Source organism: Corvus kubaryi, unplaced genomic scaffold (assembly GCF_017639235.1).
Source record: "Corvus kubaryi isolate FWS band 111438036 unplaced genomic scaffold, C.kubaryi_AGA036_p1.0 37308, whole genome shotgun sequence".
NCBI lineage: Eukaryota > Metazoa > Chordata > Aves > Passeriformes > Corvidae > Corvus > Corvus kubaryi.
The window spans coordinates 8,050,727-8,068,584 of record NW_024581096.1 but is presented as its reverse complement, the minus strand read 5'-3'; the positions used below and the strand labels follow the sequence as shown (position 1 = coordinate 8,068,584).

At 38.3% G+C, this 17,858-nt stretch overlaps 1 protein-coding gene across 2 annotated transcripts in view; it reads left to right on the top strand.

The window, feature by feature from the left end:
- The window catches only part of PARP8 (poly(ADP-ribose) polymerase family member 8), a 131,767-nt gene extending 114,113 nt beyond the window's left edge, over positions 1 to 17,654 (top strand). For both annotated transcript variants that reach the window (XM_042028378.1, XM_042028379.1), the window contains 6 exons: positions 139 to 211; positions 1,139 to 1,208; positions 3,175 to 3,251; positions 4,189 to 4,258; positions 7,309 to 7,393; positions 8,002 to 17,654. In XM_042028378.1, the coding sequence (XP_041884312.1) occupies positions 139 to 211; positions 1,139 to 1,208; positions 3,175 to 3,251; positions 4,189 to 4,258; positions 7,309 to 7,393; positions 8,002 to 8,104 (478 nt within the window). In that variant the 3' untranslated portion in view covers positions 8,105 to 17,654. The remainder of the gene's footprint in view (positions 1 to 138; positions 212 to 1,138; positions 1,209 to 3,174; positions 3,252 to 4,188; positions 4,259 to 7,308; positions 7,394 to 8,001) is intronic.
- Positions 17,655 to 17,858: the final 204 nt, after the last annotated feature.

Sequence of the window (17,858 nt, the reverse complement as noted above, 5' to 3'; positions counted from 1 at the left end):
AAATGCCATGCTATTTTTTGGTTCTGGCATTTGAGGTTTGCAGCTGTGAAGCTGTGAGTCTACTGTTTTAAAGGATTTCTGGTGTCATTTTGCATTTTACACTGTGAATTTTACCGCTTTCTTTTTTATTTTGTTCAGTGGTTCACACATTGAAAATTGGCATTCCATCCTGAGGAACGGCTTAGTTGTTGCTTCCAATACGAGGCTGCAGGTAAATAAACAAAACAGACTTTAGCTTACCCTGTACATGCTTGATTACATACTAGCTTTGGCAAGTTTTCAAGGGGTTTCATATGGTAGCCATATAGGTGGAAAAATGGATGATTTCAAATACCACCTTGTTTCCTGTAAAAAGTACTTTTCTGATGCAAATAAGATGAAGTAATATGTCTGCTAAAACGTCTAGAAAATCCCTTTGCTGGAATCAGTGTCTCAGTTCTACATTGCAGAGCAGCACCTCCAGGAGGCTTTGCTCGGTGCTGCTTAAAAGTGGTCGGAAGTGCAAGTTAGAGCGGCCTGAAGTGTCTCCGTGTCAAAGGATCCAGAAACATACTAGATTTACAGGAACGGGGTTTGCAGCACTTTTCTCTGCTCCTCTGGTTTCTTTGGGAATGGAAGCATGAGTGCGCTGGCCACAAGGGATTTATTGCAAACTTCTCAGACTGAACCATCAGGAGACCACTATTGCAGAGCAAAGTAGGCACTACAGAGTGACTGGGGAGCTCTAATGCAGAGTGTTTTAACACTGTGGTTTTGACAGCTCTCCCCAGAGCTGAGTCCATGTACCTTGAAAGAGGATCCCAGGGTGTATTTGGTCACATACAGAAGCACTCTTTGTAGGCATCCTCCATAGGAATATTAGAGTTAAAAACGGAAATCACAATTTTATATATAAACCTTAAGTAAAATTCTGTTTGGGAATCTAGACATAGTTTCCAGGACATATATGCATATATTTTAGTTTTATAACTAAAATGTGGGCATGATTTTTTAAAAGACTTCTTTGAATACTGTTAATTACCTGGCAATAAATTAGTACAGTGGGCAGGTTCTGTTCCTGTATTTCTGTTCCTGTAATTATTATCATTTTTTCCAGGTAACCAAATTAATGCTAAATAATCACTCTGCTCTTTTTCAGCTCCATGGTGCAATGTTTGGAAGTGGAATCTACCTTAGTCCATTGTCAAGCATATCATTTGGTTACTCAGGTGATACTTATAAATCACTCTAAAGTTGGAGAAATACAGGGGTGTATCTCACTCTACTGCTTTTCTTACTGTTTAAAACACTGTATTCAGTTTTATTTTTGTCAACCGTGATTTAATTTATTCAAAAAAGAGAAAAACTCCCTTTTTACATACTGTCCATATTGTTGAAGGTGCTTAGAATTCTTATACTTCTTTTTTGAAGTAAATGTTAGCTAATAGTGAATGCTATGTGTAGTAGAGCAGGTCTTGATGATTCAGCTGAAATCCAACATTGTGATTTTTGTCAATACCTGCCTAAGTCCATTTAACTTCACCTATGAATTCATGGTCTTTTATGACCTGATCTGAAAAAACAAGTATTCATCAACAGACATGTTCAACCCTGTATATTTAAGAGTATTCCCAAATATCACCATGTCAGGATTACATAGAAAGTGCAGTTCAGTGTGTTTATTTTAGCCTGAGGACAAGAAAGAACATAATTTCTCCCACTAGTGAATCCTAAAGTGAGTTGTGCAGAGTTTTCCATATAGGAATTAAATCATAAGCAGAACCATAATAAAAATGAGACACATAAATGTGTATATTGAGAAATTAAAGGGATTTTAAAATATGGTGACTTTCTCCTTTAGGTATGTGGTATTTACTACTTCCTCACATATGAAAGTGCAGGTATATAGTTTAATTTGTGTTTGTGTGCATGTAGATGATGCTGAGAGTTTTAGTTACGCTTTCTGGTACTCAGTGTTTCTAGGTCATGGTTTAGGAGCTCAGCCTTTTGAGCTACTATTTGCGGAACTTCAACATAATTATCTCTAGATGCACTTTTAGCTTTTCAGAGATTACATGAGTATGAAAGCTCCTTAGGACTCACTAAAAGTGCTGTTTGAAGTATCATTATGTAACAAATTGGCTGTCTTTTTGGACAGTATTGCTTTGTCAACTTCAATGTGTTACTGCTCCTCTCTCTGCCTGTCTTGGCCCCTTCCATCCTGTCTCCTCCAGAAAGGAGACTTACGTTCCACTGAAATGGGTAATCCTTGATGCCATTAAAAACCATGGAAGAGTCCTACACATCCTGTTCCTTCAAAGAGTTAGACTTCCCCGTAATTCAGTCTGTATTTGCAAAGTGCCAAGAAATGGAAGTGTTCAAGGTCAGGTTAGATGGGGCTTAGAGCAACCAGGTCTAGCAGAAGGTGTCTTTAGCCATGGCAGTGGGATTCGAACGAGATGATCTTTAAGGTCCCTTCCAACCCAAACCATTTCATGATTCTATGAAATACAGGATGCTGGAAATGCAAGGAAGCCCATCGTATCATACAACACAGGAATTTTATATAAACCAACATGAGGGATATGAATGAGATCTAGGGCACAAACGTAGATGTTTCAATTTCTCAGCTGGAAACTGGATCAAATGTGACTGACAAATAATTTAATATTTTTCATGTAGATAAAGGGATCAAACCAAGGTATATTTTAAAACTTAAATTGCCTACTCATAAAAATTAATTAGACTTTTAATAAAATTCCATAAAGTCCCTAAGATGAATATCCAAAGTTCTTTCTCTTGTGATTTTTGCTATCCCACCCACAGTAAATCAGACTTCTACTTCAGTGTGAGTAGGGTCAAGTAGACTCAGGACATGCTGACCTACAACCCAGTTAAGCCACTACATAAGAACATTCCTGATCTGAATGCAGTGGCATTTAAGCTCAGGTTTATCTGCTTTTGCAGCTACTTAATGCTAACTTGACTTTGCTAACGTCTTTGCAATATGTGCAGAGGTACCTGTAATTTACAGGATTTTATATTGTGATACTCTGTGACAGAGTTAACTAGCTTTTTGAGTGCCATGCAAAGGACTGTGATTCCCACTGTGCTGCCTCTTCCGTTCTCGTACTTAACTCTGCTTTTTATGATATTTATAGGCCAGGGTATCTTACATTATTTTAATATTCCTAGGGATGAACAAGAAGCAGCAGAAGGTGTCAGCTAAAGATGAACCAGCTTCAGGCAGTAAGGGCAGTAATACGTCACAGGTATGGTACATCAACCATCTCTGGAAGATTTGTGGATTTTATTAGTGGGAACTTAGTAGCTGAAAAAAAGGTAATATTATTCCCTTTGTGCAAGTTACCAGTTTTATTGCACTGAATGAAATCAACAACTTCAGAGACTGCAAATATTAAATACAGCCCAACTACTTTAGTAAAAATTTATGGGGCATATTGCAGATCTTGTGCTGTTCTTTTCCAAGTAGAAGAATTTAGGAAGAGAATGAAAATGAAATACAGGTTGCGTTATGACCTTTAGCGAGCCCTTGCCTTCTGAGTTTTAGACTTCTAGAAAAATGATGCAAAATAAATTGACAGTGGTTATTCCTGGGAAATGAGCAGCATTTAATTGACAGCAAGTTATTTTTTATTTTTCATGATATTCATGAACCATTAAAATTCTGCTATATCTAAAGCAAGCACACAGCATCTATGCATAGGGCTAAATTTCAAGAAAGAAATCTTAGCATCTGTCTCCATGATTAACACATAGAAAATTACAGAATAATCTGGCTTTGAAGATAGATTGGCGTATCCCAGCAGAAGTTCTCAGAAGTAGGAAGGCCAATAAAATATCAGGATAGTGACCAAGGAATTGGTGACTAAATTCACCTTTCTTTTCTTTTTTTTTTTCTGATACCAGTTTTTTTATTGATAACACTGATATTTCTGATCACATTTTTGGTTCTGTAATAATTAGGAATTTTAGATACTATTTTTTGAAGGAGTTCAAATCCCTCCTATAATAATAATATAAATGGGTTTTTTTTATAAATTCTGTTACATTTAGAAATAAGAGACAGACTGCCTCTATCTTCGTTCATTAATAAGCCACTGAAAGTAGCAGCTATTGCCTTTGTTGCTTTTTCACTCAGTTTGTTTTACTGCACTAATTCTGTTTTCTCACATTTTTACATCTCAGTCACAGAAGAAAGGACAGCAGTCACAATTCTTGCAAAGCCGTAACTTAAAATGCATAGCCTTATGTGAAGGTAAGCTGAAAGCCCTTGTGGAACTGTTTTAGTCATGGCCACAGGGTGCGCAAATTACAGGGTGCAAATCAGTGAGACCTTTAGTTGGTTGTTTAGGCAAGAAACTACTGGCAGGTGTAGGAGTACCTGCTCAACAGCTGACCTTTTTACTTCAGTAAGAACATTTCCCCTCTTTGAACAAAACCTGTAGCACATGCTGAATTTTCATGGAATGTCATATACACATAGTGACTGTTCATCTGATCTGTGTTTCAAATGTGATCATATTCCTAAGCCATCAGGAAAACCCAGGTCATGTCCTTTATTTGAAGCACTGACTTCTTTCAAGCTCTTGCAAAATGCTTTAAACACATAAAGGTCAGAAAAAAACACCTTTCATATAGAATTTCCAAATAATCTTTTACTGTTCAGACAAACATACTGATCATCTGGCAACCAGTATGTTCTTTTTGTTTCCTTCAGAAATTTTGGGAAGTTTAATGCTTGAGTACAGTCATTCTTGAAAGAATTGGCTGTTCTTTTAATAACTAGTGAAACCTCAGCAGGTTTTGAGAACAAATTGTGACATTTGAATAAGAATTGCACTGGTAGTTAGGAACTAGTCTTGGAAATTATATTAAACTCAATTTGCCCTTCATTTGGAGCATTTGTTTGTTTTAAAGAGTGAAAATTAAGACAGAAGGTGGAAAATGTGTTATTTCAAAATAGAAGCTTTCAGCTGTACATGGTTAAGGATCTGTCAGTCAACATGAAAATGCAATTTGAACTGTACAGAAAAATAGAAATTTAGTTCTAAAACTTCCATAAGGAACAAAATCAATTACTTGGCCTTTAATGCCTGAATTTTTAAATGTAAATTATGTCTTTCACAAGGACTTTTTCATACATGTTGTTGCTTTCTTTGTACTTACTAATGGATTACCAGTTTTATATGGGTGAATTTTAAATATTCCAGGGTTTGACCACTTGTTATGGTTCAACCCCAGCCAGCAGCCAAGCCCCACGCAGCCACTCCCTCACTCCCCCCCAGCAGGACTGGAGAGAGAATCGAAAGGGTAAAAGCCAGAAAGCTCATGGGTTGAAATAAAGACAGTTCAATAGGCAAAGCAAAAACAAACAAAGAAATTAATTCACTGCTTCCCATGGGCAGGCAGGTGTTCAGCTATCTCCGGGAGAGCAGGGCCCCATCACGTGTAGAGGTTACTTGGGAAGGCAAAACACCATCACTCCAAATGTATCCCCTTTCCTCCTTCTTTCCCCCACTTTATGTGCTGAGCATGATGTCACATGGTCTGGAATGTCCCTTTGATCAGTTGGGGTCACCTGTCCCACCTGTGTCTCCTCCCAACCTCCCATGAATCCCCAACTTCCTTGGAGTGTGGCAGTACAAGAATCAGAAAAGGCCTTGGCTCTGTGTGAGCCCTGCTCAGCAATAACAAAAACATCTCTGTATTATCAACACTGTTCAGCACAAATCCAAAAACTGACCCATACCAGCTACTTGGAGGAAAGTAAACTCTACCCCAGTCTAACCCAGCACACTACCCTCTCAGTAAAGAAATGTTTCGTAATGTCCAGTCTAAACATCCTCCAGCACAGCTTTGAATCATTCCCTCACATCCTGTAACTGCATACCAGGGAGAGGTGCTCAGCACCTCCCTGTGCCCTTCCCCTCCTCAGGAAGCTGCAGAGAGCAGCAAGGTCACCCCTCACTATTTTTCTCCAAACTAGACAAGCCCAGATCCCACCACCACTCTCGAGGACGTTTTCCAGCCTTCCCACCAGCTTTGTTTCCCTCCTCAGGATGTGCTGAAGGACCTTCCCATCCTTCTCCACCTGCAGAGCCCAGCAGGGCCCACGCTGAGGCTGCCCCAGGGCTGAGCCCAGCAGGACCATCCCCTCTCTGTGCCAGCTGTGCCGTGCTCGGTGCTCTGGGAGGGGGTTTGCCCTCAGGGCTGCCCGGGCACTGCTGACCCACACTGAGCCCAGCACCAGCCAGCCCCACATCCCCCTCTGCAGCTGTCCAGCCACTCCTCTGCCACTTCATGCCTGTGCCTGCTGTTACTCCATCCCAGGTGCAGAATCCAGCATTTGGACTTGTCAAATTTCATCCCATTAATGATTGTTCAGTCCAATCTGCAAGGCCTCTTGTCCCTCCAGAGATTCAACAACACCTCCGAGTTTGGCATCAGCACGCTTGGTAACTGTGTATTCACCTGCTGCATCCAGATGGTGGATAAATCCACAGAACAGAACTGGGCCTGGAATGGAGCCCTGAGGAGCCCCACTGGTGTGACCAACCAGATGTAGCCCCATTCACTACAACCCTTGGGCTCAGTCCCTCAGCCAGTTCTTCACCCACCACACCACGAACCTGCTCGTCCCACAGCTGGACAACTTACACAGAAGGATGCTCTTTAAATGCATTTAGATAGCTTCAAGTGCAGATTGATAGTATAGCTTCTAGGTAGCAATAAAAAGCTTTCTTTCCTGTGTTCTCATTCTGCTGGTGAACAGCCTATCATCAAATACATGGAGCAAGTTTCAGCAAGCTTTTTGAACCTCTTGAGTCATAATTGCTATGGTTACTTGTTTTAAATATTTGGTAGTATTGCACATCCCAAATTCGCCATATAGCAGTTTCAGTCTTTGTCTTAAACACTTTGTCTTGGTTTTGGGTCAGCCATCATCAAACACAAATATCTGTTCCAAATGCTGATTAGATGTCTCAGATCCTCCTTAACAGCCTTATGGCTTTTTAAATTCAGTTTTTAATAAATGCATTTTTTAAGTTTTCATTCCATTTAACGACTTGCTCCCATACATCAAGCATCTGTGTTTTCGGAAAAGTATATTTTGGAAACAAGAATCAAGTTTATCTTCCTGTTTGTACTAGCAGCCAACTCAAAATCTGCATCGCACCAGAGACATGTAGGGGAAAGCTGCACATTCCCAAAAGCCTATTTAAAATGTATAAAACCCAAAATCTTTTAGAGCAGTGTTTTCCAGGTGTGTTTTCATCACTGTGAAATTTATTCTTTCTCTGATAGTGATAACCTCACCTGATCTGCACAAACATGGGGAGATATGGGTAGTTCCCAACACGGATCACGTGTGTACAAGATTTTTCTTTGTGTGAGTACAAAGCTTCTCTTAACATTCAGCTTCATACTAGACCTTTTTCTCATGTTCCCTCCAGTAGTTGTATTAAAGTAGATAAAATACATTTCTTCCTAATTCTGTTAAGACTTGCTTCATTTTTATCTCTCACTGTGCTTACTTGTGCTAGAAATGTATGGATAAGCTAGTGACAAAGGTTTAGTAGATGTCTTGTTCTAGTATAAATGAACAGAGAGTTAATGATTTTTCCTATTCAGTGGCATTACTTCATGTTATATTAAGTCTATCCATGTATTGTGAAACATAATTTCTGTTTGGCTGTGTGTATTTAAGCTGAGGAATTCATTAAAGGCTTCCTGTCTGTGCTGTGAGCATTTCCCCCTTTCACCTAACGCTTGTCCCCTTGGGGTCCTAGTGGCTTATTCAGCCTCAGGGTTTCAGCCTTACCACCTCCCACTCTCCAGAGTTCAGGATCTGCATATAAAGATGAAGCACAGCAGAGCACTTCAATAGAACTGTGTTAACATATGGAATAAGCACTTAGAGAATGAGAGTTTTTGATGTTTTTATGTAGATTAGTAAAACACTAATATGATTTTATTTTCTGTACCCTTTTTTTTTAGTTATGAAGATGGTCAAGTGGGTGATACAAGTATAAATACACAGGAACCAAACATTCATAAAGAGATTCTTCGAGTCATTGGCAATCAAACTGCTACTGGTTAAAAGGACCACTCTTATTTAATTGATGTGAAGCCTTCCTCAGTCTCAAAGCTGGATTTTGAACTGAAGAAGATGCAAAAAACTAATTTATTATTATACTAGCAAATTAACCATTTGAATACTTACTGTTTTCTTACTTAGTATTTCGTATCTCATCAAAATACCTGAGATGGTATCAATTAGCAACTGTAGGGGTGCAAAGTCTATTATTATACTAAAACAGTTAATAATTAAACAGGCATTTGGGTTGCTCACAATAAACAGACATTAAAAAGGACTTTTGTGCTGATATTTTTATACTAAACTTCAATTGGAAGTTTTAGTACTGTATACTGGTATTTTAAATTTAGAATGACTGAATTACAAGTAAGAGAGAAGATTTTATAGCGGAGCACCTGTGTTATGCAGGATACTTTGCAATAAGTAAAATATTCTCGTATTAAAACACAATAAAATACTGTCTGGAACATGTAAAATTGAAGAGATTGGTTACCTGCAGCTATCTTTGATTCTTTTTATTTTACACAAATGCAGCTAGCATTTAGACTCAAAGGTGAAAATGACAATGCATTTTTTATTTACTGGTTGAAAAAAAGCAAAATGAATGTGATGGTATATGTTCAGCTTTCTTTATCTTCTCTGGAAACACTGTCTTACCCATTAAGGAGCTCAGTTGCATTTTTTAATTGTACAAGCCTAGGAAACACCCTGGCAATCCTGAAGCTGTTAATTTCCTTTTTAGAATTTTGGTTTTTATATATTAGATTTTACAATTTCATTAAATCAACAAAGTTTTTTAATGTTTGCATCTTAACTTCAGTGAAACTGCTCTGTGATTAAATTCATTCACATTTTAAAGTATGTGCTGAGTTAAGGCTTTTACATGGCTGAGTTGGTTGTTGATGCATCAGAAAATATATACAAATGCAAAATTCTGATTTTGTCTTGGTGAAATAGTTTTATTAATTAATTTCTAAGCGATAAGAAATCAATTTAAATATCTCTGTCTTTTAAATTTACAACTGTTTTTTCCAAGTGAGTAGGACGGCAACACAGATAGAGAAGGGTCCAGTCTCCAAGGCATAAAGAATACCCTGTGCCCTGATGAATGCCCTTGGCAGCCCTCATGGTAGCTGTCCTGAAGCATCAATCACACCCTTGAATATGGAGAGCAGTTCAACTTACCCATCTGTGCAACTACTACAAGCCACCTCAGAAAGCAAAAATAGATTGAAGCCTCTCTTATGTTACTTTCATAATAAAGATACTAAAGCACCAAATAATAGCACAACAGAGCACAGGTGTGTTTGTTTCTTTCAAACAGAACTGAAGCAGATACGCTGTAATGGGTGATTCCTTCTTTCTAGTTCAAGCTACACTCCTATATTACTTGCTGCAACTGAAGTGCCCTACAAATAAAATAGTCGTATTTGGCCTAGGAGCATATATCTGGGGATGTATTTTAGCATTCTAGACTTATTTGCTGGAGACTTTAGTTTTTCTGGGTTCATATCCAGACTTGTAAAGCCAATTCTGTTTGATTATCCCCATCTTGCTATTAGTTCTGTTGTTCTGTTGACTTGCACCTTCATTTGGTGGACCTCTAAATTGAGAATCACTACTCTGAATTTGTTGTATTTTGTGTTGTCTGTCTATGTAAGGACTGCCTTAGGTTGTGTGACTGCAAAAAGTCAACATAATTCAGAAGTGGAGCTGAGACCCTGGCATGACTATCTCCATATAATGGTCCTGCCATATGTGTCTGACTCACTGTGTTTTGCCTAACAAAAGGAAACTGAGAAGCAAGTCCACAAAGATGTTCTATGATTACTTTCTGGGCTGATAGTCCACCACTCTGGGATGCCTCTTCCGAAAAGCTAGGAGAAAAGAGAGATGACATGAGTGAGCTGGAGAAGCCAAGTAAACAGTCATCTTCCCCGTCCCTTCAAGCTACAGCAGGGGCGCAAATTAAACTTTTGAAGGAAGGAATCTGAAATGTAGCTGATGAGTCGACCTGTGTTTGCATTGTGGGGTTTGATACTGGTCATGCATGGTGCCATCATAAGTACAGTCCCAGGAAAGGGAAGGAAAAAATACATAACTGCCGAATTTTAAGACTGCTCAGAGGTTTTTTTTAAATGGATGAGCCACAGTGAGGGACAGTGTGGGGGAATGCAGGGCTCCAAGTTGTATGGAGGCCTTGCTATTACAAGGTGCCTGTCTCAGGGAGTGCTGGGATGACTGATTTAATGGGGGAGAAGGATAGTGGTCAAAAGTAAAAGGTAGAATGTGACAAGTACGAGGGTTATGAACCAGTGAAAGAGGGCAAAACGTTTCAGGAAGAAAGGTAGTTCAGAGGGGGCCACATGGCATTAGCAGCTCAGGTCCCACGTGGTGCATGGCAGGAAAAGGGACTGGCCAGAACCAAGCTGCAGCATGGGGATACACAGCCCGTGGCATTGTGGGGCAGCACCATGCCCAGGGCAACTGGGCCACCTGAAATGTGTCATTCTCTAGGGTACAGTGCAAAGACACAAGCCCAGTGTCACGCATAAACAGCAGCTGAACTAGAACAAAATTGTCTGACCAGAAACTCGGTCACTTTCTTTAGCCAGTATATTAATGAGAAATTTCTATGGCTTTGTGTTATTTGCAGGTGAATGTGAATCTTCAGAATATTTAACGAAGTATTCTCATTATTTTTAAAAGGTGAGGGGAAGGAGGGATGTTCATTTGGCATCTGTTACTCAAAAATAAATAATCCTTATATAGCAAACTTAAAAGCTGAAACAAAGACTTTTATCACCAAGAACTGGAATGAAAAAGCCTGAGGATGAGATTTTCTTTGAAGGATTTGTCCTGCGGGGTTTTATGCAAAGGTGGAAGTTGCATGTTGCCAAGTGCTTCCAAATGACGTACATTGACATGGATTCCAGGGGATGAAAAATAAAAACCGGGGTGATTTGGGCAAGACCCTGTGTTTTGCCCAAAGCCCTTGCATTTCCCTTCCTGTTACCATGCACGCATATGGGCGATAGAGCAATCATTGTTAACTCCTGCTGTAAAGATGCAGGCTTTCCACAGATGGCTTTTAATCAAAGGAAGAAGAGCCCTGGGCTCTGCCATCTCTCTTGGTAGAAATTTCCATGAAGTCATTGCTTTTGCCATACCCAGTATGCAGCAACCAAGGGCGTTCTTGGTAAATAACTTTCTAACTTCTTGCTACACCCTACAACAAAATGCAGGCCCTCCTCATGGTGAAAAGTTGTGACAGAAAAATTAGGTTAGTCCTTTAATGTTGCACCCTAATTATGAATTTCCATATTTCTGCTGAGTATCTTAAACATTGAGAAAGGAATTCAGAACGACGCTTTTAAATCTTTATTGAGATTCAGGCAAGTATTTAGCATTCAAGGGCTAAATGAAGCAATTTGAGGTACCTTTTTCTATGATATGAATCAATATGGCCCTGTTTTCTTCAACAGTGGTCCACTGTTTTGATAACCTGAATCTTTGGCTTGCTATTACTTACCATAAAGTGGCCAGGTTGTGTAATATTTTGGTTAATGTTTTACAGGAACTAGTCAATGACACTGGAATTTTATAGGCTTAAATTTTTCCTCTACAGCCCTTGAAAAACTCTTAATGATGCTGAATGATTTTAACATAATAGCTGTTGGTACTAAAAATGTGTCTGATGAATTATGCTAAGATTATACATTTGTTAATACAAATATGAAGTCACTTGAAATGAGGACTTTGTGCAAAGATCAGTTATACTTTGCTTATAAATCACTTACGACTGTGGAAACAATTAGCATAATTCCAACAAGGATGAATACAAAGTAGTAAAAAAAAAAAGCTGAAAAGGGACAACTGAATTAAGAGATTCATGGTTTGAAAGGAAACATTAAAAAAACCCTAAACCCTAAGCAAATGCAAAAGTAATATCTAGTTAATTAAGAATTATATTGATTTAGATAGATTTTTCTCTTGGCTTTGGGGAATGAAAGTGAGATACAAAGAATATGAGCCATGACTCACCACGTGCACCTCTGCTGGCAGCGCTGCTGCAGCTGGAATGGCCCTGGTCACCCATTCTCTTCTCTCCTGTGGCACACAGCATCCTGTGGTGTTTTATTTGCAAAATTGAGGTGTTAATGTGTCTGTGCAATTTCTTCATTATGAACACCACCTCGAGGTGAGGGATGAGCCTGTTGACTAAACTGAGCAAGCTCTGCTGTTCATAGAGCAGCAGATTCTGCTGCTGATTATGATTCTGTGAAGCATTGGAAGTTGTTCAGGAAGGATCTTGAATCCAGTCAGAAGAATTTATTCCTTAAATAAATTCCACTCAGGAGCGGAGGGACATGTGCTTCAGAAGGGGATAAATAAAAGGGGATAAATAAAAGGGGATAAATAAAAATGGGAAAATTTGCTCCAAGCAGAGCGTCATTCTGTGTGCACCGTGTTGTGTGAACTGCACAAGGATGTCGCCAGGAGTTTGAATTTCCCGATCTGTGTTTGGAAACTGGTCTGAAAGCACTGACCTCCTCTGTCTGTCCTGGCATGTCAGTGTTGTACTCCTGCTCACTGGCTGCAGCAGCAGCCACTGACAAGAGCCGAGGGAATAAGACAGCTTGAACTGCTGTTCCATAGCATTTTGATTGCATGCTCCTGCTAAGTTTCAGTCTGCCACAGAACAGCTATGATGTAAATTACTACCCATTACACTTTGCATTGGGTTTTTGTATATGTAATAGGCATAAGGCTTTTGTAAAGGGAAAAAAAAATAGTTTTTAGATGAACATATCTACTGTGTTGAAAACCTGTTGAAAAGACTGCATTAAACATTTATCAAAAAGTCAGTAAAAATAGTCCTTATACATAGACATTTAATTTCATGTTCTAAAAATAATTTTTGAACTTACCCAGTATATATTGTGTCTTTGAATTTTAACAAACAGCCACTCCTTTATGTAAACATAAAATATGCCAATGTTTCTTTTAACTCCTCAGCCTTTTTTTCTCCAAATAAATTTATTAAATTCTGTGCACAAAATCATACTGCAGCCTGCTATTTAGCCTATGGTGCCTTAGAGTTACTCAAATATTTAACAAAATGGAGATAATGTAAATACTGCCAGAAGATCACTAAGGCCAAATATTTTCTCTATTCACTTTTTACTGCACTTGCTTTCTATTGCTATTTAAGCCTCTTTTATTCAGCTTTGTAACAGCTATAGCATTGTAGCCAATGTAAATGTTTACCTTCAATAAATCAGAATTTGTTCAACAAGCACTGGGCATTTGGGCACTATTTTGAGAACTCTGTTAATACAGCCATCTAAGAATTAAACTGCTTCTGAAGCAGTTCCTTGAATTTTGCTAATCTCAATGACATCTAAAAGTTATGCCATGCTTTTACACATGTTCTTGAAGTAAAATTTTTTTGCAGTTATCTTTTTAAAAACACTTAGATGAACAATAAAAACAGCTTTTCTTGCTGTGTTTATCTGACTGGGTTACCCAACTATCATAAAAGCATTATTTTGCATGTACAGTATCATAAAATGTGTAAGGATGTCTCAAGATGCTTTTTATAATTGCTTTTAAAGAAGTCCTCTGTTTTTCTGTATAGCTGTTTTTGTCATGAAAACACAGCAAATATATGACAAACCATGTCATACTTTAATGCGGCTGTGTTTAAAGTATAAATACACATCTGCAACTCATAAAATATGCAGACATTTGTGGGACTGGTTATTAATTCAGTGAGTGTACTGTTTTTTTCACTGCCTGTGAGGTCATTTTAATTATATGGGTGAATGTAGCTTGCAACTTTTCAAAGTTTTACCTTTTATTTGTTAAATTTATTGATTTGTGATTGCAGATTTTGGGTTGAAAGAGTCAAAGTGGTACTTAATATTATTTTGACTGCTGTGAAGTGTATTACACAAATATGACTATCAGAGAGACAAAAAGATACGTTACTGCTACTCTAAATGATTGATAATTTGCCTTCAATTTAAGTGTACAGGCTGGGGCTTGAATTCTCTAATGGGAGAGATATTCCAAATTTTGGGGATCTTAAATTTGGAAGCATTGACTTCCAAACTCACAAAAGAAGAGCTGAATCAGTGGGGAAATCCCAGACCTCTGTAGAATTGGTACCCAAAGAGAGCAGGAGGGACAGAATTTGTATTTGCTTTGGCTTAATTTACTTCATTTCCAAGTGGCTACATCCCAAGTTCACTCAATGTGCACTAATATTAAGTTTTCTGTTGAGAATGTCTTTGGTATATTGTATTCACCTGTTGAACAGTGCCATGTGGGACCCAAGAGATTAGTAATCCAGACAGTAATTGACAGCAGTAAAAAAATTACTGCAATGGACAAGAGCTACTTTCAAATGCACACACCGCATTTTTAACAGGAGGAAGAGCAGAAAATCTTCTAAGAAAATACCACCATGGCAAAAAGTACATACTGTTTTCATTAAGTCATGTTTGCACATTTGACCAGCTTTTTTGGAATTAGTGTGCAATGCAGATTGGAGCAAATAATTTTGCACAGGGGTCACAGACTTGGTCCCCTCTAAGAGGGATTTGTCCTCCTGAAATGTTGTGGAGCAACTTAAATAGAGCTGCATCGAATGAAGCCAGTAGTAGCTGAGAGCCACAACTTTGCTATGCCCCAGCTCTCAGCACAGTGCAAACACTTTAAGAGAAGAAAACGTAGGGAATGAAACAAAGGGCTCAGTGCCTTGCAAAAGCCTAGTGTCAAAACAGGTGAAACAGGAACAGGATTTGGAAAAAAAATTAAATTGGCATTTTTATTAGAAAATATTGTAGGTCCCTCAGATTGATTTTCTTAAATGTTGCAAATATTTTCCATTCACAGTTAAGGGAGAGAAGTGTAATTCAACACACAGAAACTGAAACCTCTGAACAGGGCATAAGACCCTTTTAGCATCAGCACTGTTTGTAGCAAACCCATGTGCAAGGCGTCAGCTATTGGATTCCAGCCAGTTCCAGAAAACTGGCATTTTGCAAGATGCTGAAGCTGTGGGAATTACACTAGCAGCAGGAACAGTGACTGCAGAAGCAAGAGCAGCACAAGTCTCCAGGGATCGTGTCTGGAAAAAAATACAGGAACTCCTGGCTTATGGTTTGCTCAACAAAAGCCAGAGCTTATCATCAGCAAAGCAATTCTAATTTGTAACTTAGAAAGCTTTCCATTGTTTGGGAGAAATGAGAAGGAAAAAAAAAAAGTAGTTTTCTTCAACCTGCTGTCCTGTAGCTGGTAGTTCAGTCTAGTAGCACGTCTGGGGCAGTGTTCCACTGTACTTGCATGTAGCAGTTTACTTACAGCAGTAGTTAGCAACTTTCCTACAGATCTCAGGCAGAATGAGGAACGTCTCAGCTGACAGTTCCTTGGAGCTGGTCTTCTATTTCATATACGTATTCCAATGGAGTCTGTACAGGTAAAATATTCCAGAAAGGGAATAGGTGGGTGATACTTTCCTTGCTGGTTTTCAAGTATGATCAGACTGTTCTCCCCATGTGAGCTGCTAAACAAAAAATTTTGCTGACTGTTTAAAAAAAACCTTCATCTCTCCTGGTCCTTCCATCTCTCCTAGTCAAACAGCTTGGAGTTCGGGTGTATTTCTGTTCAGAACCATCTACCAAGGTTAATTCAGTATGAAGAAGTTCAAAGATGAGAGGAGTCAGAGGCTAAACTGATTGAAATAGGTATAAGTGCAATTTGAGTGCATATAGATGAAAATATGTAAGTATATATTTAAAATTTTGCATATATTTATAGGAACATAAGTTGAAACAGAACTTTTGACTCAAAACTAAGGATCATGATATCACTGTTTATAATACTTCTGACAAATGCAATGTATTACAGACTGCTCTAATGTGATAGGTTTTGGTAGATCTGACTTACTGACTTTTCGTCAATGGCATAAGAGGGTTTTAAATTTTTGCCTATGGAGAATTCAGTCACGCCTCCTCTGTGTGTGTTATCACGTAGCTGGCATGTTGTGCTTCATGTGATATTCCATGTGTGTGAAATTGTATTATTCCACTCTGTCTTTTAATTATCTTACGCAAACTTTGGTTTCACGCTTGCCATGCTAATCAGTAGGACACGAATATCAAAAATCTCAAGATCTTTTAGCACCCATCTCACTTCATATTCCTTCAGATACTTTATGCTTTGAAGAACTTAGCATCTTTTTTTGAGGTGCATCTCTCAACAGTACCAATAACATTTGGTCCATTTTATGCCGTGATTACAAAGGTCTTTGGGAGGTTGCTAAACAACTTGATAAACCTGAGAGGTGCCACTTCTGTCTCTCTGAGTGTTGATTTATCCTTTTTATCAAGATATTTTTTTTTTTAAGTTTCCAGTGGTCTCTTCCACCACCAAAAAGTTACAAAAAAATTAAGGACTTGTTGGGAAGATGATAATTTTGCTGTTTGTTATGTTGTTCAATGACTTCATTTTCTGTATATCTGTGCTAATGTGACCTGAATTTCTGATCCATTGCAAATCTCTTTCCTATCACTCTTACTGCTCACAGAGCTAGCCTTTAGAAGAGCATCAGATATGAGCATTAAAATACAATACTGAGTATATTTCAGTTAAAATGCAACAGTGTGAAGCCATGAATAGTAAAAAAAGTATTGAAATTATAGTCCCAATATGAAAAGCATGTGTACAAACTATTAACTTGTACATGAGAACAAAAATGTGTGGCCAAATAGGTATGCCAAAAAGGATGCTGTTAAAAGCTAAAGAGTTTTATAAACACAATTTCCTGTCATAATTTTCTTTCATCTAAGCGAATTTGGCAGTGTAAGTTCAAAATACTCCCTACCTGTAGTTCTGGCTCTGTCTTTAAACAGGGTTCAGATTGAATTGCTGGTCTTTCCTTCACAGATTCTTCTTTTCCTGTGTTGTTATGAGGAAAGTTTACTGGATTCTTAATTACTTTGAAGAGTGTTATTGATCTCCTAAATTAATCTGTTTGTACAATTTCCGTAGATTGGTTTGAAATGTTTTTTTCATCAATAAGCTACCATAGGCATTTGCTTCCTTTCCATGGAGATTTTTTATGTTTGTAAACCTCAAGTCTTGAGTTTTTTTACTTGAACAAATCTTTTCTTAAGGGGATTGAAAGACTTGATGGTATGTGTGCATGAGATTTATTATGAAAATTTTTACTTTTGTCTTTGTAAATTGTGTCTCAGTGGCCTGGGCAGCAGATGCTTTGGTGTAGTGCAACAATTTATGAATTGGTCCCAATGAGGACTGATTTTGATTTTGGCTTTTAGGGTATCATTGACCCATTGGATAAAGCTAAAAATTCTGACTATTCTGATCAAATTCTGTTGTCTGTAAATTATGTTACCTTGTGTAAACTGTTCCTTTACATTATCTGGTCTGTGAATCTCTATTCATATATATTCCTGCCAACTCTACTATGCATGAATGCAAAGAAAGAAACAAAGGTACAATAAAGACGTGGTTCATGGTCCCTGCTGATTGGAAATTGTGTGTGGGTTCATGTAGGGTAAAAATTGTACAAGTGGTCGCTCTAGCAGTTTTGTGAGCTGAACAGTTGTCTTTCATGCCCGGCAATGTTCCTGGGCCTGTTCGCTTTGCTTGTATAGGCACAGCCATCCTGGTCAGATTTGGTCTGTTTGTTTATCTTGATCAAGATCCTTGCTCTGAAGTGACA